General features: G+C 41.6%; 1 protein-coding gene across 4 annotated transcripts in view; it reads right to left on the minus strand.

The window, feature by feature from the left end:
• hace1 (HECT domain and ankyrin repeat containing E3 ubiquitin protein ligase 1) overlaps nucleotides 1–24,276 on the minus strand; it is an 89,937-nt gene that overhangs the window by 61,115 nt on the left and 4,546 nt on the right. For 2 of the 4 annotated variants that reach the window (XM_061673621.1, XM_061673620.1), the window contains exons 2-11: nucleotides 20,344–20,398; nucleotides 18,408–18,497; nucleotides 15,647–15,751; nucleotides 14,686–14,761; nucleotides 14,416–14,547; nucleotides 8,053–8,135; nucleotides 7,817–7,913; nucleotides 7,626–7,727; nucleotides 7,453–7,559; nucleotides 6,087–6,237 (exon numbers count right to left, since the gene is read on the minus strand). In XM_061673621.1, coding sequence (XP_061529605.1) covers nucleotides 6,087–6,237; nucleotides 7,453–7,559; nucleotides 7,626–7,727; nucleotides 7,817–7,913; nucleotides 8,053–8,135; nucleotides 14,416–14,547; nucleotides 14,686–14,761; nucleotides 15,647–15,751; nucleotides 18,408–18,497; nucleotides 20,344–20,398 — 998 coding nt within the window. Of the gene's footprint in view, nucleotides 1–4,899; nucleotides 4,969–6,086; nucleotides 6,238–7,452; nucleotides 7,560–7,625; nucleotides 7,728–7,816; nucleotides 7,914–8,052; nucleotides 8,167–14,415; nucleotides 14,548–14,685; nucleotides 14,762–15,646; nucleotides 15,752–18,407; nucleotides 18,498–20,343; nucleotides 20,399–24,276 lie in introns of those variants that run through there. The other 2 variants (XM_061673619.1, XM_061673622.1) reach the window with 2 other exon arrangements.

The following is a 24,276-nucleotide window of genomic DNA, read 5'->3' on the forward strand; positions in this document are numbered from 1 at the left end:
TGAAGTTTGCAGATGACACCACTATCATCGGCCTCATCAAGGACGCTGACGAGTCTGCATATTGACAGGAAGTGCAGCGGCTGGAGCTGTGGTGCGGCCGACACAACCTGGAGCTGAACACGCTCAAGACTGTAGAGATGATCGTGGACTTCAGGAGGCATCCTTCGCCACAGCTGCCCCTCACGTTGTCCAGCTGCCTTGTGTCAACCGTCGAGACCTTCAAGTTCCTGGGAATTACAGTCTCTCAAGACCTGAAGTGGGCGACCAACATCAACTCCGTCCTCAAAAAGGCCCAGCAGATGATGTACTTCCTGCGGCTTCTGAGAAAGCACGGCCTGTCACCGGAGCTGCTGAGGCAGTTCTACACAGCGGTCATCGAATCAGTCCTGTGTTCTTCCATCACAGTCTGGTTTGGTGCTGCTACAAAAAAGGACAAACTCCGACTGCAACGGACAATCAAAACTGCTGAAAGGATTGTCGGTAGCCCCCGACCCACCCTCAAGGACTTGCACGCTGCCATAACTAAGACAAGAGCGTGCAAAATCCTCTCGGACCCTCCGCATCCTGGTCACCAGCTCTTCCAGTTCCTTCCCTTCCTTCCTTCCCTACCGATCAATGCAAACTAGAACTAGCAGACATTACAACAGCTTCTTCCCTCTTGCGATCAACTTCTTAAACACCTAACCTACAATTCCATTACAACATGCTGGTAATTTTTTTACTTGAGTTCGTTGTCACATTTCTGTGGGGCCAATTATACATTACTTTTGCACTCACTGTAGCTGTCTCGCCATGCTGAACTATTTGCATATCTGTTGTTGACCAATACTGGCCACTCATGCCAGAGTAGCATCTGTCCACACTGATTGAGGAGTATCTGCAACATTTTCACAACCAACATTGTCCCAGATTATCGCACTACTCGTCACTTTAAACTGCATACACTCCTTAAAGTCTCGGCGCCCTTTGCACGATGGTCATTGCACCGGACTATTGCAATATTAGTCATTTGAACTGCTCTAAGTGCTAGAGGACACTGCATCTTTTTGCTCAATTGTCAAAAAAAATAATAATGTACCGGCATTACCAGATAACGAGCAACCCTTTACTGCTGAGTGACTGTTTTTTTTTTTTTGTCAATGTCTTTATGTGTGTTCTCTGTCAATTGACTGTCTGTTGTCATACTTGAGCGGCTCCAACTACCGGAGACAAATTCCTTGTGTGTTTTTTGAACATACTGGGAAAATAAAGATGATTCTGATTCTGATTGGGCTTCCCGGGCAGAGGTATTAACGCTACATAAACGCGCGCACACACACACACACACACACACACAGCAAGATCAGAATTTGCACATTCACATTTTATTTTATTTTATTGATGTTCATGCTCTGATTAAAACAATCTGAAGTCACTCACCATTTACTCAGTATTAGAGTATTTATTTCTGTTCTTTTTACTCTTACGCAAGTAATTTTTTGGAGGACTACTTTTTACTTTTACTTGGGTCACATTATTGTCAAGTAACAGTACTCTTTCTTGAGAACTATATTTGGCTACACTACCCACCTCTGGTTTTCATGTAACGAGAGAGAGGTAGCAGTTTAGAACTCGTGTACAATATTTTATCACCCAAAGTGCGTTCAACAGGCTACAATATTTCCACTTTTGTGATCACAACAAGAAGGTATTTTCGCCTCTCTTCTTAATAAGAAGTCGAGAGTTTGTTTTTCATTTCTTGCTGAGATTTACTACTGATGCACAAGAATCAAACAAGACTTCTTTACTTAGAAATTACTATAATGACATATACAAACACAAATCTGTGCAGCATGTGGATAAAGTGATAGAGAATAAAATACCCGACCCATTTAGGCTACAAAAATGTCACGTGCCAAGGTGGTGGCATGTCGTTGTTTGAGTGTTTGACCTGAGTGCTGAATTCATCGTGGTCCAAAATATCTTTAGTTGATTCCGGAAGCTCCCGGTGAATCTTATTGACTGTGCCAATGAGGGTGATCTTCCGGCTGAGCAGTTGTTGCGCAAGTGACAATAAGGTGATGAAGTTGTCTGTGGTAATGGTTCTTCCTTTGTCCACGAACGGTTCCATTAGCTTCATCACCACAGCTTCAGATGGTCTCTCCCCGTGGGACAACTGGTTATACCAAGATATGGGATGACATAGCATACATACTTGGATTTCAAGTCACATGCCACCCAGAACTTGATGCCAAACTTGTCGGGTTTCGTTGCAATTTACTGCAGGAAAAAACAATGTTTAGTGGGTGTCCCAGTTTTGCCAATCATGCATCCCGCAGCGATGGAAGTTTGATCACCCCCCTCCAGAGGAGAATGGCAATGAATGCCATTAATTCAGTGGGGGGCATCAACCAACTGTCATGCTATCTCTGGCGTCCATGCTGAACAGTCCACTTCTAAATAGTTTGAAGCATGCCAAGAGTGACAAACCAGAGGAAACTCTGTAAGCGACTCGACCCCATTCTTATGACCAAAGCAGTTGGCTCTCCATCTGCGGTGTAGATTCAATTGGGCTGTGATGGACAGGCGCCACACTGCTGTGCTGTCTTTTGCCTTCTCTGTTGGCCCAGTCTGTGTCTCCAGTTGACCTCTCTTTTCTGGTGGCGGTGAAGTCTCCTCATCTGTACGGTGGTCATAGGCTACTGTATTTTCAAGCATACCCCTCCCCCAAGCATTCTGGTGGACCATCACATTCTGATGTCCTTCTCAGACAATAAGTCAAGCACTTAACGTGATTCACGTCTGTGGACAACTACTCTGTAATGGCAAGTAATGGCTGCATTTACAAAAGAAGGGTAGCTAATTGTAGGCAGTTGAATTGTTAATTTTAAACCACACAGCCTTTCGGCTGTCCTCTCGGTATGGTAGCAGGAGTAAGAAAACCCCGTTGTTTTCTAGTGTTAAAGTAATCAAAAAGGCTATCTGCTGTCTTGAGAAAAGCTTCCTTCACAATATTGCCATCTTTGAATGGCTTCCTGTATTTAGCAAGGAAGTGACTGACGCCATAGGAAGCAATAGTTGCGGCCTTACCCTGGGTCTTCGGTTTGGTGAAAATTGACTGCTGTGCTGCAAGCTGTGCTTTCAAATCCTGCACTTTTGTAGCATGTAAAGCCATTTTTGCAGCGACATCCCTCTCGTAGTTCCGGTGAAGTGTTTTAAAACACTGCTCCACATTCCCTTTCTTTGCCAACGGCACTCTAGCATTGCAGATCAAACAAACAGGCTTTGAATGAGAATTTTAAAAAAGAAAAAAAAATCTTCCTCCCACTCAGGGTGAAAATGGTAGGTTTTGGCTTGTTTCCCCATCATGTCAACGTTTAGAAGTGTGTAACCGCTCTGATCTTAAGCTGCGAGCTATTGCTGACCGCTGACAACTTCCTGCACGCGCGATCATAGGTTAAAGGTGACCTACTTTTTCTTTTTCTAGTACTTTTTTTGTGGACATGAGACTGATAGGGTGTGCAGCCTGTAGTGTACATTATTAAAAAAATATATATTTATTTAATTTTTTTTTTTTTTTTAAATAATAATTACCTAACCAGCGGAAGACTGGTTAGCACATCTGCCTCACAGTTCTGAGGACCCGGGTTCAAATCCGGCCTCGCCTGTGTTCTCCTCGTGCCTGCGTGGGTTTTCTCCGGGTACTCCAGTTTCCTCCCACATCCCAAAAACTGGTAGGTTAAATGAAGACTCTAAATTGCCCGTAAGTGTGAATGTGAGTGCGCATGGTTGTTTGTTTATTATATGTGCCCTGCGATTGGCTGGCGACCAGTGCAGGTTGTACCCCGCCACTCGCCCGAAGATAGTTGGGATAGGCTGCTGCAGCACACCCGCGACCCTAGTGAGGATAAGTGGTACAGACTACTTTCCTATAAAACGGGAAAAAAAGAAAAAGATGAGGAAATAATTGTTCTCACTTTACTTTCTATGGTTCGGGAGTCAATTTCTGTTTTTAGAATTACTATCCATATGTAGAAAATAATTAAAAGTAAAAATAATTCCAAGATCTTCATAAATTGACAGAATTTTTCAGTTCCAAATCCCAATCACTGTAATTAGTTATAATGCAAATATGTATGTCCATGATAAACTGAAGCACATTTTTCTCGAGAAATGTGAGGTTCTCAATGTTTTGTAAAAGGATAATTCATTAAATGTAGATTTTCTGAAGGTACTTGCAATGTAATTGTAAGTGCTTTGCATCAAATACAAAGGGGAAACACGTACTTATTCTTCTTTACATTACAGTAATTTGATTTTACTGGTTTGACACACTTAACATCAAATTAGGCTGTTTGTGCCCCTCAAACTACAATGAGTTTTGACACCCATGGATTATATACTTGATGACGTGTGTTCTTTGCAGGTGCTGGAAAGTGTTTTAAAATTATTAAAGGCTTTGCTTAGCAACGAAGCAGACATATTTTTTAACACTCCTTAAATCCTTATAAATCAGATGGAGTCGTTAACAGAATCAAGCAATTAGACAAAGGAAGACAGAGCTTTGGGTTAGGCAATAAGACAACATATAGTGAAATTTGAGATAGTACAGTTTTGTTCACAAAGATTTAGTTTTTCTGATTCTTGATTGATGGCTTTTTCCATTATCATTCTGAATAACACTGAATGTTTTTATATACTGGAAATAGATAATATTAAATGTATTGCCTACCATTGCCTAAGCCAAATTGTATTTTCAAATGGTTGTTTTTGAAAATAATAATAGATTCAGGGGGGGGAAAGGGGTTAAATCAAAAAGCCCAGTTCCTTGATTGCAGGAAATAAAAATTCCAATTAATGTCAATATAGATATCCACAGATTCATGAAATAAAAATAGAAAAAAAATGTCCATGGCTCACATCTAATATAGCAGAAGCTGTCCAAGAGCACGTGTCTTTTGGTACAGCATCCCCTTGTCTCATACGCATCTGCAACCAGCAGTAAAATGCAACCAGATGACAGTTATTGACGAATATTGATACGTAGTGTATAAAACAGGTACAATTACAGGTATTATTAGTTTAAAAAAAAAGATATATAGTAATAATTCAAACAATCAATTCCCATCTGACAATAGTCTCTGCCACAGAAATTAATCAACCATTTAGGATATGAATGTGAATAGTAGTAACTATCATTTAAAGCCAATCTAATTCATCCATCCATTTTCTGAGCCGCTTCTCCTCACTAGGATCGTGGGCGTGCTGGAGCCTATCCCAGCCTATCATCAGGCAGTAGGCGGAGTACACCCTGAACTGGTTGCCAGCCAATCGCAGGGCACATACAAACAAACAACCATTCGCACTCACATTCACACCTACGGTCAATTTAGAGATGTCAATTAACCTACCACGCATGTTTTTGGGATGTGGGAGGAAACCGGAGTGCCCGGAGAAAACCCACGCAGGCACAGGGAGAGCATGCAAACTCCACACAGGCGGGGCCGGGGATTGAACCCCGGTCCTCAGAACTGTGAGCCAGACGCTCTAACCAGTCGTCCACCGTGCCGCCCAATCTAATTCTGAAATGGAAATTCATAATTACGGTATGTACAGTTATTTTTCAACCTTGCAACAGAACTATGGGACAGTAGTATGCCCTGAGCCTAAAAATGGCCCGGAAAGACAAGCACAAGCATACATGCAGGTTGTTATTGGCTCAATAAGAAGTCATTTGGTCATGTTACACCAAAATCCTATTTTACCATAAAATATTTTATTATTTTATGTTATTTTATTCATCTGTGTAGTATTTCCCATCTTCAGTATGAAAGTGCTTTACAAACTGGCAGTGCAGTGTTGTCAAATGAAAGCGCTTTCCTGCCATCTATAGGTCACACATTAAAATGGCATGCTCACGCACTCACAGACACACACGCACGCACGCACGCACGCACGCACGCGCACACACACACACACACACACACACACACACACACACACACACACCGGCATGTCATGTCTGTTATAAAGTAGCTGGCATAAACTCAGTATATGCAACACTTTACAGATTACAGCACAGTGCACCACCAGTACAAGGTACCAACCTTAAAGACTTGACTACGGGGAGTCTTGTTGCCATTGTATCCCATATCATTGCCATTATTGGGTGATGAAGGTCCCAGGCGGAATATATGGCAGAAAATTCGAACAATCCTCAATAGACTCTTCATCTGAGCATCATAGCTGCTGGATAGGCTGAGGAGGGAAGGAGGTAGGATGACTATCATGATAACTTGCTGTACTGTATACCGTATTTCCTCAAATAGTGGCCAAAGGAGTTCATTTACTTATTTGTAAACAGTGCCAGGTGTTTATTTGAAGGTCTGCATCTGAAGGGGAGCCTTTATTGGTACAAATGATTGTGTAGGGATAGAGCTAGACATGGTGCTCTCCAGCTTACAATGAGAATGTAATGTGTAACTGCCCTACAATTGCAATTTCTATTTGTATCTTTTCATTCTATAAAAATTTTGCCCTAAATGCTTTTTTCTGCACTGCTGAATATGACAATTGATCAGCACAGTTGAAGTCGACAAGTGCAAGCACTCCTCTGATGCTATCGCAATTCTAGTTTGTATTTCCTGCACTGCTGTATGACCATGCTGATTCTGTTTGTCATATTCTATTAATTCAGTGATGGGGTTAAAAATGGTGATGGTCACTTGGTTCACAATGCAAGAAACTATTTCGACTAACCAAATCAACCACATTAGTGCACTGCATCTTCAGCTACAGTTTCATCCTGAACACTCACCCAAAAGAAATCAGTGATTTGTTTCTTTTCAATTAGATTAAAAAGATTAATCCCATTGTTGAATCAATACCTCCACCTTTGTGTACTACCTGGGGACATTAGAATGGGAGGAAAACAAGGGTGATGTTGAAAGAAGGAGAAATCACTGGCAACTGCTGCTATGATGTCCCACGATTTACTGAACTCATGCAGCTACTGGTGTAGCACCTACCCACCATACATCAGAAAACGCTAACCAGAGTGCATACCAATCAGTGCCAACATGAACTGTAAACTGTACCACTAGATAAAAATGTGGCCAAAATAAAGATTATTATTTAAAAAAATATTCCTGAGGGTAAAAAAAGGAGGCATCTATTTGGCGAGAGGCAGCTGTTTAAGTGGATGACATACCCAGCAACTAACTAAGGCATCTACTGGTATTAGAGTAAAGGCCAATATTTGAGGATACACAGTAGTTATCATCCAGTTCATGACACACAAATCATAAGACAGCTAAGAAAACTAATCACTTACTCATCTGTAGTCACATAAGGATATATATTTTGATAAATAGATATATTTTATACAGTAATCAGAGTCTAATTTAATCTAATTTAATTCGATATTAACACAGCTACTTATTTCTTCAGGTATGTATTATGTTTAAACCATACCTGAGCAGCTTATGTCCATTCGTGGTGGCAACTTCAGCCAGACTTGTCAAGATTCTCTGATAATTACTGTCACTTTGCTGAGAAACATGCTCCAGTACCTGCCTGAGCTACACAGACACACGACACAATTGATGTTGTATCAAAGAATCGCCCCACCCAAAAATTTATCAAACCATATTCTCTTTTATGTCATCATTCTGTGTCATCTGAATGAGTATCTGGAAGAGACGGCTGTGGTGCTGAATGAGTATTTCACAAGTCTCCCCGTATCCTCCCTTAAAATAAATGACATGCACAAACAGTAGCAGAAAAACTAAACAACAGAGCTGAGAAAATGGAGGACTAAGTATGTCGCAATGCAAACCTGAACACAGAGGTCAAGAGGAGTGATCCCACTCTTGTCAGCAAGGTATTTGGCTCCTCGAGAAAGTAAGATTTGTGCTGTGTCTCTTTGGCCATGGCTGCACAGTATAAGTATTAAGGTTACTGTACTGAACAAAACTGAAGTTATTTTTTTTTCCACAGGAGGATTTTATTCTGGATTAATATTTCCAGCAGTGAATTTATATAACATAAAAATGAATTTACTGTGATCATTACCTGCAGGCAAAGTAAAGAGGTGTGGCCCCTGAGACGTTTGGTCGGTTGATGTTCGCTCCACTGTCCAGGAGGCACAACACCGTCTGAACACACATCAGTCATATATGGGACATTCTGAAGAAGAAGGGTACGTTTTATTAACAGTGAACAAAATGATTAGCTCCTGTACAAAGGATCTGAAATATTGCCAGGTGAGCTGGGGAAAATATATTGGATCGTCTACCTGTTCCACAAGTCTAAAAAAACGACTGTGAATAGTCAAGTGCACGCACGGCCCATCCATCTTCTTCCGTTTATCTGAGGTCGGGTCACGGGGGCAGTAGCTTTAGCAGGGAAGCCCAGAGTTCCCTCTCCCCAGCCACTTCCTCCAGCTCTCATTTCGGCCGCTTGTATCTGGGATCTTGTTCTTTTGGTCGAGCCCACAGCTCGTGACCATAGGTGAGGGTAGGAAAGTAGATCGACCGGTAAATCGAGAGCTTCGCTTTTCGGCTTGGCTCCTTCTTCACCACAACGGACCGATACAAACGCCACATCACTTAAGACGCTGCACCGATCCGCCTGTCGATCACCCGTTCCATTGTTCCCTCACTCATGAACAAGACCCCAAGATATTTTAACTCCTCCACTTGGGGTAGGATCTCATCCCCGACCTGGAGAGGGCACGCCACCCTTTTCCGACTCAGGACCATGGTCTCAGATTTGGAGGTGCTGATTCTCATCCCAGCCACGACACACTTGGCTGCGAACCACTCCAGATAGAGCTTGGCGATCACGGCTTGATGAAGCCAACAGAACTACATCATCTGCAAAAAGCAAAGATGCAATACTGAGGCCACCAAACCGGACCCCCTCTACGCAGCTGCTGTGCCTAGAAATTCTGTCCATAAAAGTTATGAACAGAACAGAGGGCAGCCTTGGCGGAGTCCAACCCTCACTGGAGACGGGTCCGACTTACTGCAAGCAATGCGGAACAAACGCTGACACTGGTCGTAGAGGGACCGAACAGCGCGTATAAGGGGATTCGGTAACCCATACTCCCATAGCACGCCCCACACGACTCCCCGAGGGACATGGTTGAACGCCTTCTCCAAGCCCACAAAACACATGTAGACTGCTTGGGCCTAGTCACAGAGGAGCTTTTTAACCACCTCGGTGACCTTTCTCGACCTCAAACACCAGCTTGGGCTCCTTCCCAGCCAGAGAGGTGACATTACACGTCCTAAGAGGCAGCTTCTGTAGCAGGGGATCGGATCACCAAGGTCCCTGCCTTCGGCCACCGCCCAGCTCACACTGCACCCGAAACCTATGGCCCCTCCCACAGGTGGTGAGCCCATGAGAAGGGGGACCCACGTTACCCTTTCGGGCTGTGCCCAGCCGGGCTCCATGAGTGCAGTGATTGCCAACCAGTGTGCCGTGGCACATTAGTGTGCCATGAGCGATCTTCAGGTGTGCAGTGGGAAATTCTAAAATTGTACTTAATTGCTCAAAAAGTATTCATTTACAAGAAATAATGTATCTTTGTACCTCTATTTGTGCCAGTGAGGCATAGTGACAGACAGAACAAATAAATGCTCTTCTATCAGATGGCAGGAAGTACATACAGTAATTACTGTGCATCTACTTTTTGTGACATTTATGTTTGTTGGTGGGCCGTGAGATTTTCCAATTGTAAAATATGTGCCTTCGCTCCATAAAGGTTGGAAATCACTGTCATGTATTCAGGTCATGTATTCATTCTAATCAGTCAGGTCAAACCAACATGACAACATGACAGAAATAATGGGTGCTAACTTACTGTAATTGAATTACTTTATTGTAATTAAATGACATCACACACACCGAAATGTTAGAGCATTATTCAACATAACGCCGGCATGTTTACGTACAACCATTAGTGCTAGCACTAGCTTGCTAGGCTAAATAACGTTTTGTTGCCTGCTTGCGAGCTGTATTGTATTAAAAGTGCGTAACATACCTCAAGCAATCCTGAAATGAACGTAATCTCCCGAGCACCAGTGACCACCACCACCACACGTTTTCCCCCATTTTGCTCTTTCAACACACGCGTCGCGATGTCGTCGCCATGGTAACGAGTGTATCCGGTCGCGGTTGAGTTGACAACATAAAGCCCTGTGACCATAAAAGACGGGATGCGGTGGTATCGGAATACAAGATTTTATTGAAGTAGTCTGACATAGTGCAATCACGAAAGATCAAATTTGTCTTGTAATCTGATCCAGGCATTACGTGTTGTCTGTCCCACACTGCCGGCATGTTTTTTTTTTTTTTAAAACACCTTTATTGGTTGTCAGATATTTACAGTATTACGTCATAAGACACGCAACAAGGCTAAAGATAAACTAGCTTTTGGATTCAAATATATTATACATGACGTCGACGCAGAGTAAATGTCCGATCAATGACCGATCAGCGAATTATGACAAAGCCGATCAGCCTAAAATGCTAATTATACCGATACCGATCAAGCCGATCAGAGTCTAAAGTCCACGATTTATTTTGTAGAGAAAATGACCTGGACAAACAAACAATGGGGGTCTAGCATATCATGCCATTCAAGCTAGGAGCGCCACTGCACACACGCAATGCGTTTTTTTTTTTTTTAATAAACAATCGCACCGCTTGCTGAGCGCTGACTGACTTTTTGAGCTTTAAATCGTCATGACTAGCTTAGCTCGATTGGCGATTGGCTTCGGGACATACTTGGCTGTGCTGTAGTCGCAATGTACCAACACTGGAACATATAAGTAGACTGAATGGGCTCGAGAATATGCATTAGTTTGCTGAGATATATAGCTCATGAGAATTGCAGAGACGTACCAACTTTGTCATATTGTCTGCTTGTTTGAAATCTGCGGCGCACATTTCGCTGCCGACCCCAGTGTCGAAGGCGGACGAACTACTATCACTGTGACCACGAAAGTAGCTTAACGATTATATATATATATATATATATATTTTTTTTTTTTACAAATACTGTGATTGTGATGTAGCATGTGATTTTTGTAGTTAAGTTTGACATCTTCAGCATTATTCACTAAATGCAAGAAATAAAATAATTCTATAGTATGACCAACATGACACTGGATACAGCCAACAAATACAAAACTCTTTCCTGTAGGCCAGGCCTAAATGTTGTGATGAATTCAATTCAATGATTAATACATCATTATGTTAATATTGAATTGTAAAAAGAAAAACCTTCCATCACAGTATAATATTGACTGATGGTTTTAACGTTATGTAGCCTAGGAAGCTAGTGCTAGCACTAACGGTTGTACATAAACATGCCGGCATTCTGTCGAATCATGCTCTAAAGTTTCGGTGGGTGTCAAGTACAACCACAATTCCAATGAAGTTGGGACGTTGTGTTAAACATAAATAAAATTAATACAATGATTTTCAAATCATGTTCAAGCTATATTTAAATGAATACACTATAAAGACAAGATATTTAATGTTCAAACTTATAAACTTTATTGTTTTTAGCAAATACTGTATTTTCACGACCATAAGGCGCACCGTTTAAAAAGGCGCAGTCTTAGTTACGGGGTCTATTTCTGTATTCAACACAGACATAAGGCGCACCTTATTATTGGGCGCAGGCATGGCTTAAAACATACGGTAGCAGGCATGCACGCTAAAACAATGTTTTTAAAAAGGCAGCGGGAGCAAAACTGAGTTCGGTTGTACTTTATTGAAGTATTTAAACAACAGCTTGGCCAGTTCTCCGTCAAAACACGCCAGGTTCCCTCTCCGCCAAAGCACGCCAGGTTCCCTCACGTCATTGTCGGAGTCAGTCTCATTGTCCGTGCAGCTCCTCAGAAACGATGCCGGCTTTTACGAAAGCTCGAACGACAGTGCAAGCAGACACGTTAGCCCAAGCATCCACAATCCATTCACAAATTGTGGAGTAACTCGCCCGGCACTGCCTCCTAGTCTAAGTAAAGCTGTGTTTGCCATCTGTCATCCATCACTCCCACGCCGCTCGCAATTTCACTTTGAAAGCCCTGTTTACACCGATGTCCAGCAGTTGGCGTTCCTTCGTCAAGCCTCCAGGAATGATGGCTAGCTCTGAGTTATTGCACTCAGTCGAATGGTGACTGTAGAGATGCTTCTCCGGGCTGTTCTTTGCTCATTAATCCATTGCTAGAGTTCGTCTTCCAACTCAGGCCACCTCGCCTTGTTTCCGCGGAAACTCAGCTTCGTCTTTTTGACTTGGCAAAGCTCGTTTTCCTGCTTCCTCCACTTGCGAACCATGGATTTGTCGATCTTGAATTCTCTCCCGGCTGCTCGATTCCCATGTTCCTCCACGTAACTGATAGCTTGCAGTTTAAACTGTGCTTCATAAGCGTGTCTCTTCGTAGGTGACATTTTCGGGGGTCCTTAGCCAAACTGATGTTGATTTGCACAATGCACACCCTGGCACTATATACCTACTGGGGGTGTGCCTTCAGCGTCCTCTTTCATGCGCAGCCTTCCTCCTTTAACAGCCGCATGTTGTCCTCAGTCACGTCCACTTTTCCTCGATATAAGCAGTGTGTCGGCAGGAAATGCTCACAGTCACGGAGCGCTCATCAAAGTAACAACAACATTTACAGATTTTGGAACTCGTTGCACACATAAGGCGCGCCGCATTATAAGGCGCCCCGTCCATTTTGGTGAACATTTAAGACTTTTAAGTATGCCTTATGGTCCTGAAAATACGGAAATCATTAACTTGGAACTTTATGGCTGCAACACACTCCAAAAAAGCTGGGACAGGTGGAAAAAAGACTGAGAAAGTTGAGGAATGCTCATCAAACACCTGTTTGGAACATCCCACAGGTGAACAGGCTAATTGGGAACAGGTGTGTGTCATGATTGGGTATAAAAGGAGCTTCCCTGAATTGATCAGTCATTCACAAGCAAAGATGGGGGTGAGGTTCACCTCTTTGTGAACAAGTGCGTGAGAAAATAGTCGAACAGTTTAAGGATAATGTTCCTCAACGTACAATTGCAAGGAGTTTAGGGATTTAATCGTCTACGGTCCATATCATCATCAAAAGGTTCAGAGAATCTGGAGAAATCACTGCATGGAAGCAGCAAGGCCGAAAACCAACATTGAATGCCCGTGACCTTCGATCCCTCAGGTGGCACTGCATCAAAAACCGACAATGTGTAAAGGATATCACCACATAGGCTCAGGAACACTTCAGAAAACCAATGTCAATAAATACAGTTTGGCACTACTTGAAACTTTACTATGCAAAGCAAAAGCCATTCATCAACATCTCCCAGAAACGCCGCCGGCTTCTCTGGGCCCGAGCTCATCTAAGATGGACTGATGCAAAGTGGAAAAGTGTTCTGTGGTCAGACGAGTCCACATTTCAAATTGTTTTTGGAAATTGCGGACATAGTGTCCTCCAGGCCAAAGACGAAAAGAACCATCCGGACTGTTATCAACGCAAAGTTCAAAAGCCAGCGATGTGATGGTATGGAGCTGTGTTAGTGCCAATGGCATGGGTAACTTTCACATCTGTGAAGGCACCATTAATGCTGAAAGGTACATACAGGTTTTGGAGAAACAAAAACGTTTTACAACAGCGTGGCTTTGTAGTAAAAGAATGCGGGTACTAGACTGGCCTGCCTGCAGTCCAGAACAGTCTCCCATTGAAAATGTGTGACGCATTATGAAGCGTAAAATACGACAACGGAGACCCCGGACTGTTGAACAGCTGAAGCTGTACATCAAGCAAGAATGGGAAGGAATTCCACCTACAAAGCTTCAACAATTAGTGTCCTCAGTTCCCAAACATTTATTGAATGTTGTTAAAAGAAAAGGTGATGTAACACTGTGGTAAATATGACCCTGTCCCAGCTGATTTTTTGCTAAAAAAATAAAGTTGATCAGCTTGAACATTAAATATCTTGTCTTTGTAGGGTATTCAATTAAATATAGGTTGAACATGATTTGCAAATCATTGTATTCTGTTTTTATTTGTTTAACACAACGTCCCAACTTCATTGGAATTGGGGTTGTAATTTAATTACAGTAAGTTAGCACCCATTATTTTTGTCATATCGGAGTGTTGGTTTGACCTGACTGATTAGAATACATGACCTGAGTAGAGAATACTTGTGAAGACACTCAGTATACAGTACACAAGTATATACAGTCCATGAACAAGTCATTTAAATAGACACAGTGCTCCATCTTGTGATCAGATCGGTGATTAGTTATCGTTTTTTTAAACTTGCTGATCTGTGATCGGCCCCAAAAATCCCGATTGTGTAAAGCCAATTAAAAACCAAGGCATATAAAATAATGACGCTAGAAACATTGAAAACTTGAAAGTGGCTTACAGTTTTGTGTCCATTTTGACAGGCTACATGCAACGCAGTCTGCCCCATGGCATCCTCAACATCAACGTTGGACACATGTTGGACTAGATCATGAAGGAGCTCAGTCCGCCCATTCACTGCCAACCAATGGATCTGAATCAAATGGATAGACAGTTAGTCAGAGAGCTCAGATTACTAGTGAGGAGTTGAAATAAAACACTATTTCAGTTATTTGATGAACAGCGGTTATTACTGATTTGTACGTAAACCAGACAACTGTTGGCCACTCACAGCAGTCAGTCCCTCATTGTTGCAGATGTTGACATCAGCGTTATATTCCAGTAGTTTCCCCATACATTTCTTCTGGCTGAAAAGAACATTGGGAGTTTAGATTTCTGCAAAACTTAGTCTATTTTTAACCATTTACACACTTCAATCAAGAACTGATTGGCCTTCATTGGCTTCACTTAAGGGTTCTATAAAGAAATAATAAAAAATAAATAAAAACTCCCAAAGGGTTCCTTTAAAAGAAAAAAAAAAAAAGGACACCATACAAAGATAGGCAAATTGAGTGAGATCTGGAAATGAGCCTCAAGCTCATGAGTTGTTATAAACCAAGATGAAGTGGATTTTTTAATTGGGGATTGATTTCATCTGGATCAAGACTGTTTTATTTAAATTGCCTCTTTTTATGTCATTTAAATTCTCTGTTGATGCAAACATTTTGATTATTTCCACAACCTCTGTGAAAGAACACTAACAGAAGTTCTCACTTTCTTATTGACGCTAAATAGCAGTTGTACTGTACATACAGTATAATCCTGCGAATCTAATATTTTTTTTTTGATGATCATTTTTATTTTTTTGGTCTCATTTGAGATTCACCCATTACAAATCACTGCTATTTTCTTTACTGTACAAAATTTAAAGTTCCACACCTTTTCCTTTCCTCAGATGTATGCGTTGTTCTGTACAGAGTTTTTGTCTATTCTTTTCTTTTTTGACACAATTATAAAGGATCAAGTTAATTTTGACTATGATATAGAGCATTCTGACAATTTATAAATTCTGAACATTATCATAAAGTATGAATAATTTTGGACATAGACATATCCATTCACCAAATAGAAGTGCAAATCACCAAACAAAATTTGCTGGGGTATGAATAATTTTGGGCTCAACTTTAGCTTTTGTTCATCAGGGGTTGTTTTGGAATTCCCAGGACTTCAAACACGAAAAGGCACACTCTTACCCATTCCTTGCAGCAAGGTGAAGTGGGGTACAACCTGAGATGTCCTGGTAGTTTGGATTGGCACCTCGTTTCAGCAGCAGAACAAGACACTCCACTGAACCACAGCTATGCAGAGACAAAAAAAAAAAAAAAAAAAAAGACCCGTGGAACCTCAAACAGCCATCAACATCCAAAAACCACTAAACTAAGTAAAAATAGATATAAAAATGGCATCTTCCATGCACGTTTCCAATCCTTTTCTCTTTTTCACAATCCTTTTCACATTCACGATATACACATACATTACACACATACATATGTATATACACATTGTCAAGTAGGTTGCCAAGCCACGTAAAGCGATGGAGTTATAAGTCGTGATTGGCTTATGTGGCTTGGTTCATGTGAGTGAGCTCAGCCCCAGTTTCAATTCCTGGTTTAACCACCAGAGGTTGCCAAACCAAATTTCAATCATAAATATGAGTCACCAGTTCAAGCAAACGTCTTCTTAACCACTAGAGGTCGCCAAAATCCATGTTCAGGCCATGATTAAGAGTCGCCAGTTCAAACATAAGATATCTTAATATCCTTATACTATCAAAAACCATATTACAATAAACATACACATACTGGAGTCAACAACTTTTAAATCTGATTAATTTTATATTCTTAATATACCCTTGATGTATATGTTTTCTTTGATGTTCTCATATATAAGATCATTTGTACATCAAGCCTAGTAAGGCTGTTTTGACCTTAATTTTTACTTTTGTATTACTATTAGACAAATGCTTTGAAACTACTTTTGTGCAAAGACTGTAACCTGTGTAGAATTGTCACTCTCAGACGAAGCAGCACATGATGTACTACAAAAGACAAAGAACAAGCCTGTTGAATGCATGAGAGATTTGTATTCACATGAATGTATAATACATTTATTTGACATATGACCTATACCCATTTATTGCATATTGCTTAGAGATTAACATGGTGTTATGAAATGTATTGTTTGAGTTCAAGAACATATATGATGTGCTTGTAACTAAATGTATTCGTTGAAAGCCTAATTGAGTGAGCAAGTGAGGGTCAAAGTCAGGACACGTTGAAAAGTGAAAGTGAAAGGTACTTTCCACTCGGTTCATGTCAGGACATGACAACAGCAAGGGGTGCTGGGGGCATGTCAAGACATGATACCAGCAACGGAACATTAGAGAAGGAGGAAGGTCTAAGCCCGACCAAGTTTATAAAAGCCTCACACCCAAAATGCACGAGGCTCTCTTATCTATCAGAGGATAGGGAGACGCACGCTCTTTTCTCTCGCAATGACGGGGACATGCTGACAGGAGGAATTAATCAGGCTACTTGGATTGCTTGTCTATTTTTTGGGATTTTACTCCTTAATTGGGTAAGACTTAAAGAATCGTATAATAAGGTAATTATAAGAAACGCCATCGACATTGCGTGGATAGGGAGAAGGGCTAGTCAGCTGTTCAGAGATTCTTATTTTCCAAAATACCTTATTATTAATTTGGCTTAGAGCTCAGTAGGACTTGAACACCCTTTAAAGCTCACTCAAAAGGTTATACTTGTATTATGATTTTATATTTTTATCTTTTTCAATTTATTTTTTGTTATTATTACTCTATTACATACCCTTGCTGTCATATTATTATCATTATATCTTTTGTTAATCACGATATTAAAAATCTCGATATATACATATATATATACATATATATACATATACACATATACATATATATATATACACATATACATATATATATATATATACACACACACACACACACAATTATATACAGGAGTCTTGTTTGATGTACGTCCCGCGTCTCAGATGCACAAAAATTAGCATGGACGCATAAAGTACGATCAATCTGCGTCTTTGGACGCATGGCTTAGTACTCTGGCATGGTGCTGGAAATCCGGCGTATGATTTTTTTTGGGGACAAGACAGGACTTTACAGTGCGACTGATTTGGTCACATATGCGCCCAAATTTCTGAATGGTGCGGCAAAAAAAATCAAATCAAATAAAAACAGAGGGTGCACGCACTCTTTCACTGCACAGTACTGGTTCAGTCTGGCTCCAAAGTTTGTTGCAGTCTATTCACTTAAAATTAGTACTGTGCGAATCTGTGAAAACCAAGCCGCGGTGAACACAGCATTTGAAACAAGAACGCTAACAAGCAAAAAAAGAAAATAGGACAACAAAAAATGAACATGAATTATTTTAATTTAGGTTTGATTAGCTGCCCCTGACACACTTGGTTTCAGGTTCCAACAAACATAAAATATTACTGTCAAATATCGCTATTACCACATTTAGCATCTCTGAGAGTAGCCTCACCCCAAAAGACAAGTGTTATGCAGTGTTGGCTTCTCCCATTAAGTGTAGACCACAACAACAAACAAACAAAAGAGGGAGTTAACCACACACAAAAAAAAGAAGATGACACGATTCAGACAATAAGGATGAAGAAGACTTCTACAGAATTTTTTTTTTTTTTTTTTTTTTTAACTCAAAATAAAACTTTGCAATGCTTCAGTTGTACATCTGTATTTTGTGTTGACATTTCTATTGGCAATATTATGATAATGTCATGATAATTTTTATCACTTTAATTGTGTTCTGAAATTTTCATACCCTTTCAATCTCTACAAAACACCAGTTACAAATCATTCGTACCAATGAGAGACCTGGTCAACCTCGTAGGTACGGCACAGTGGAAAAAGAGCATTTGACAGAAAGAAGATGGTCTTACTTGGCAGCAATGTGAAGCAGACTTCTCTTGACACGTCCAAAGGCATAGTTTACATCAAACTTGGAGTTGAGCAGCAACTCTGACACTGACCTTTAGGAAGCAGGAGGTGACAGTGTTTTTTCTTAGGTGACACACATGCTCTCGACTTCATTATTGTGCAGAATAGAGAGACCAAAGATCGATATTTAAACAAGTAACTTTACAAGTTATTTGTAGGTTGCTGGTAAGAACATGTGAGTTGATTTGTTAACCTGTTACAAGTGATGCCAGCACAACTAAGTAAAGTCTATAAGTACAGTAATGTCTATAACTTATTAGGGAATGAACACCATATCACATGCATGTTAGTCAACTGGTGTACGAAGTTGCTGAGCCGGCACATAGAGGCGCTAGCCCGTCCAGCAGGGCACCCAACCAGGGGGACGCCACCAGCCATCGACCACCCAGGACCCAGGACCCAGGACGGTCCCAAGCCCGACCAGGCCCAAGGGGAGGGGCCCCGGACTGCTGCCCCCCATGCTACCCAAATGGTTCACCTACACAAGCTTCAACCTGACCCCCTGCTCCTAAGACCACAACCACCCACCCTGAAGGGCACGCACCGGAACACAAACGCAAAAGCGCAACAAGCTACCCATCCCACGCCGGCGGAGACACACTCCACAGCCCCCCCACCCAGCCGATCGAGAGCCGACGCCACCGAAGCCCCATGCAGCTCAGGCCGAGGCCCGGAGTGCACCAGACGACACACACCATGAAAGTCCCCCCCGCACAACACAATCACAACCCAAGCGCCGCACCGAGGTGACAGGCCACAAACCCCAACAGAGTCAAGACAAGACACGTTTGTTGATCTCAAAATCGGGATTGTGCCAGATTGGGGACGAATGATATGGTACTAAATTAGATTGCATGGTTTCTAGACTTTTCCACCAAGCCAGTAAAGTGGCAGCAATCATCGGATTCTTCAAACAATTGTGGCGTTTGAGACTTGTGCTGATAAATGAGAGGTCTGAAAGTTTGGTGCTACTACAGTCTATCTGTTCTAGTTCCAGCCAAGATTGTTCAACATTAGGATGTAACCATTTAATGAGGTACTGTATTTGGCTAGCTAAGTAATAGTTTAAAATTGTGTGCATCAAATCCCCCTTTTGCTTTAGCTTCCTGAAGGGTAGCTCGGCTGATTCTATTTTTCTTATTTTATTTTATTTTTTTTTTTTTTTTTTTTAAGAGTAAAATTTTAAAATGGCAGAGTCGAGCACTTGGAGCCATTTTAATGTAGGTTTGAATGTGATCATTGAAAATAGTTAATTTGTGGTAACGTTTTCATTTTTACTGTAGCTACACGCCCTAAAAGTGAGATAGGTAGGTTGTTCCAACGTTATAAATCATCACATATTTTCTTCCAGTAGAGGTTTGTGATTTTAATTATTTAACTAAGTTTTGCTGAGATATTAATGCCTAGATATCTGATATTCCCAGTCGGAATAGGAAAGCTTGGAATTTGATCCATGGAATTCCATGAGTTAGTCGTTATAAGGAGTATTATTGATTTTGACCATTTGATTGCATATTCTAATAATTGCGAAAATGTCTGAATGAGGTTAAAAACTGTTTGAAGTGATGCCTTGGGTTCCTGTAAATAAAGAAGGATATCATCTGTGTAAATGGACAGCACTTATAGCACTTATACTGATACCGTTAATAGTAGTCTTCTTATAATTGCTATTCCCAGTGGTTCGATAAATGGTGAGAATAGCAGGGGCCAGAGAGGGCATCCTTGTCTAGTTCCTATTTGTAAACTGAAACTTTGTTATGTGACCCCATTTGGGGTGACAGTTGCTTTGGGTGAATTGTACAATGTTGCCATCCAGTAAATATACACACACAATAATAAATTGTACAAGGATTTTATAATATTTGGTTTAATACTTACCTGTGTTGGTCAGCCATGACCATTGGCATAAGTGTGTACACTGCAGTTTCATTGTCTGTGGATGGGAGAACAAAGAGGAGAGAATTGTACATGTCACTTTAAATCATAGCCAAGCAAATGTCACTCTTCCAAATATTTACACCAAGGAAGAGACCGTAGGGTCCCCAACCACTGGCCCGTGGACCGGTACCAATCCCCAGCCCACAAGCTAGCAAACATGTTTGGACAGCTTCTGCGAAAAAAGGGAACATGCCAAATAATGAAACAGAAAAAGAGGCTACGAATTCCAATTAAAAAAAAAAAAGAGGCTACGACTTCCAATAAAAAGAAAGCTCTATTTAAGAGACAATACCAGCAATCCCTCTAATGGGATGCACACCAGATGCGAATTAAACTATTCGTGTGACATGATTACATATAAAATCAATGCATATGCACGAATAGGCGCATATCGTGCCGCACAACGTGAAAGACGCGCTTGGGACGACGAGTCGGGTGAACGTGAAAATTCGCTTCTTCACCAACTCGCTTGAGTTGGAAATTTTCAACTGAAGCCACAAATTCATGTGACGCTGCATCGCAACAGACAATTACTGGAGTTGTTGAGCAGAACGAACATTCATTCATTCATTCATTCATTCATTCATTTTCTGAGCCGCTTCTCCTCACTAGGGTCGCGGGCGTGCTGGAGCCAATGCCAGCTGTCATCGGGCAGGAGGCGGGGTACACCCTGAACTGGTTGCCAGCCAATCGCAGGGCACATAGGAACAAACAACCATTCGCACTCACAGTCATGCCTACGGGCAATTTAGAGTCTCCAATTCATGTATGTTTTTGGGATGTAGGAGGAAACCGGAGTGCCCGGAGAAAACCCACGCAGGCACGGGGAGAACATGCAAACTCCACACAGGCGGGGCCAGGTATTGAACCCGGGTCCTCAGAACTGTGAGGCTGACGCTCTAACCAGTCGCCCACCATGCCGGCTTGAGCAGAACAATGTCGGCTAAAATTAATGCTGCTGCTTGTGGGCATCCGGAACTTTTTGATAACTCCTGTTACTAGTGTTGCACCAAATACTGATAACAGTACCGTACCGAGGTATTTTGACGTAAAAAAAATAGCACGGTAGCAATTTTTTTTAGTACCGCTAGTTTAAAAAATAAAAAAAAATAAAAAATCAATTACGCAACAGTGCTCAATTCGTACGGTGACTTAAAGGCCAGTACCCCAAAAAAAGCGAAGAGTCAGCCAATGACTGCCTGTTTTACGAGAAGTTGTGTGCACACGACTGTGTGGGAACTGGAAGAATGAAATGGCTTCAAACTGCTGACTACCTTCTGCAGACAAGTTAGCACAAGTTAGCGTTAGCCACTGGGACTTAACCTCAGAGTCCGCAGCTCACTAGGCTCTGTGACCAAAGTCAGTGTTGTATGCAGTGGATTCTGCTGTGCTGTTAGGGAAACTCTGCATTTGATGCCCACGAGTCTGTGTTAACAGCAGGAGATCGATAGCATCGACAGCATGGGACAACTGCACGGGTGCGCGCCACACAGAAGCCCAGTTTGGAGCGCTCCAACCTGGATAGAGGCTACACTCCTCTTCGGAGACCACTCCGGAAATTGTGGAGTTCGAGAAGAATACAAATCCACCCGAAAACAAAAGGAAAACCACTTCTTATAGAAGTTCAGCAAAAAGGTAAATTTTTTGAGTGTCTTGACTCTGTACCCAATGAAAAAAAGCACTGCACTGAGTGGGTGCACAATGTGTTGTTTACAATAGGAAAACTCATCCATCCATTTTCAGTTCCGCTTATCTTCACTAGGGTCACGGGTGTGCTGGAGCTAACTCTGGGCAGGAGGCGGAACTGGTTGCCAGCCAATCACAGGACACATACAGACAAACAACTATTCGCACATACATTCCCACCTACGGGCAATTGAAAGTCTTCAATTAACCTACTATGCATGTTTTTGGGATATGGGAGGAAACTGGATTACCTGGAGAAAACCCAAGCAGACACGGGGAGAATATGCAAACTCCACACAGGCAAACGGTCAAGCATTTCAGAAAAGCATTATCATTTAACAAAACATAACCATAAGGAAATTAATGATGGTTGTTGTTCAGTCATCAGTCCATTTTGGAGTGAAAGTGTACAGCTTTTTTATAACCACTAGATTTATTTAAAAACATTCTAAAATGTTTTATTTTTTAAAATTTATAAAAAAACATTTATAAAATGTGAAAGATTTTTCCATTTCCCCCTATACCCATGTATAATGCACACTATTGACAGTTTTTCTGGAAAGGAAAAAAAGCGCATTATACACGAGACATTACGGTATTTAACACGTCACCATTTTTCTCACTTTTTCTTTGGAGTTGTTTTCTCGGTTTTCATTCCACTGCTTTTTTTAACTGATGTTTTGGAGTCCAGTGTGCATCACAAAAGATGTTTCAAATACAAACTACAAGTTTTTGTCCCTTTTAAGTAATTCCCCTTGTTTCCAACACACTCTCAGCCTTCTCTGCCACACCTTCATGCACTCCTGGAAGGATTCCTACAGGATCCTCCGCAGTTTCGTCATGATGGCCATCTTTGATGTCATTCATGTTTTCAAAACGGGTCTCGTTAATGACCCCCTTGAGCTTGAGAACGAGGAAAAAGTCATATGGAGCCAAGTCTGTAAGTAGGGACCTTGCTCCAGAATTACATTGTTCTTCTTAGCCAGGAACTGTCGGATGCTCATGGCACTGTGAGCTGGCGTGTTGTCCTGCCACAACTCTTGCCTTTTCCCGCGCACTGAACATAGCAAATGCCGCAAGATCTCTTTTTAGACGTGTGGTGGATCTTCTGGCCCACATTGAAGGGAAAAAAATTGGTCCAGTGCCACCGGAAAGTATTCACACCCCTTCACGTTTTCCACATTTTGCTGTGTTACAGACTTATTCTAATGCTGATTTTAAGTATAGTTTTCGCTACATAAAATATCCCATAATAACAAAGTAAAAACATATTTTCAGACAGTTTTTAATGAAAAAATTTATTCAAATTTAATGAAAATTTAAACATCATAGGTAAATAAGTATTCACACCCTTGGCTTAATATTTTGTTGAAGCACGTTTGACAGCAATCACAGCTTCAAGTCTTCTTGGGTATGTCTCTACAATCTCGGCACACCTGTTTTGGGGCATTTTCTCCTATTCTTCTCTGCAGATCCTCTCAAGGTCAGTCAGCTTGGATGGGCAGCGTCGGTGGACAGTCATTTTTAGGTCGTTCCAGAGACGTTCGATTGGATTCAAGTCCGGGCTCTGGCTGGGCTGCTCAAGGACATTGACAGGCTTGCTCCTGAAGCCACTCCTTTGTTATCTTGGCTCTGTGCTTTGGGTAATTGTCGTGCGGGAAGGTGAATCGATGCCCCAGTCTGAGTTCCAGAGCAAGTTCTGTTGAAGAATTTCTCTCTATTTGGCAGCTTTCATCTTACCCTCTATGCCAGGGGTGCCCGAACTTTTTTGCCCAAGATATACTTTTCAAGCAGCCAACCTCCCGCGATCTACCTTTTTTTGGGTGGGGTGGGGGCCGCAACCATGTGTCCGGTTTGAGAGCGCAGAGCGCTGCCAGTGAGCTAAAATTCTGTGCCACCGACACAGCTCAGCACCAATGTATGTTGATGTACCTTGCACAACACAACAATGTAATTTTTTTGTCATTACCTGAGTTTAGTCCGATGACTTGCACTGAAGTCAATCAACCAGGGATGCGTAGTAGTCGATGTTGACAGCCAGCCTCAAGCACACTTCCAAATGTTCATCAGTTAGGGTGGAACGGTACTTGGACTTAATGATCTTCATGTGGGAAAAGGCTGACTCACATAAATAAGTGGAGCCGAACAATGCAGTCAAAAAGGTAGCACATTTCCTTATGTTGGGGT

The sequence above is a fragment of the Phycodurus eques genome, chromosome 4 (assembly GCF_024500275.1).
Source record: "Phycodurus eques isolate BA_2022a chromosome 4, UOR_Pequ_1.1, whole genome shotgun sequence".
In the NCBI taxonomy this organism is placed as follows: Eukaryota; Metazoa; Chordata; class Actinopteri; order Syngnathiformes; family Syngnathidae; genus Phycodurus; species Phycodurus eques.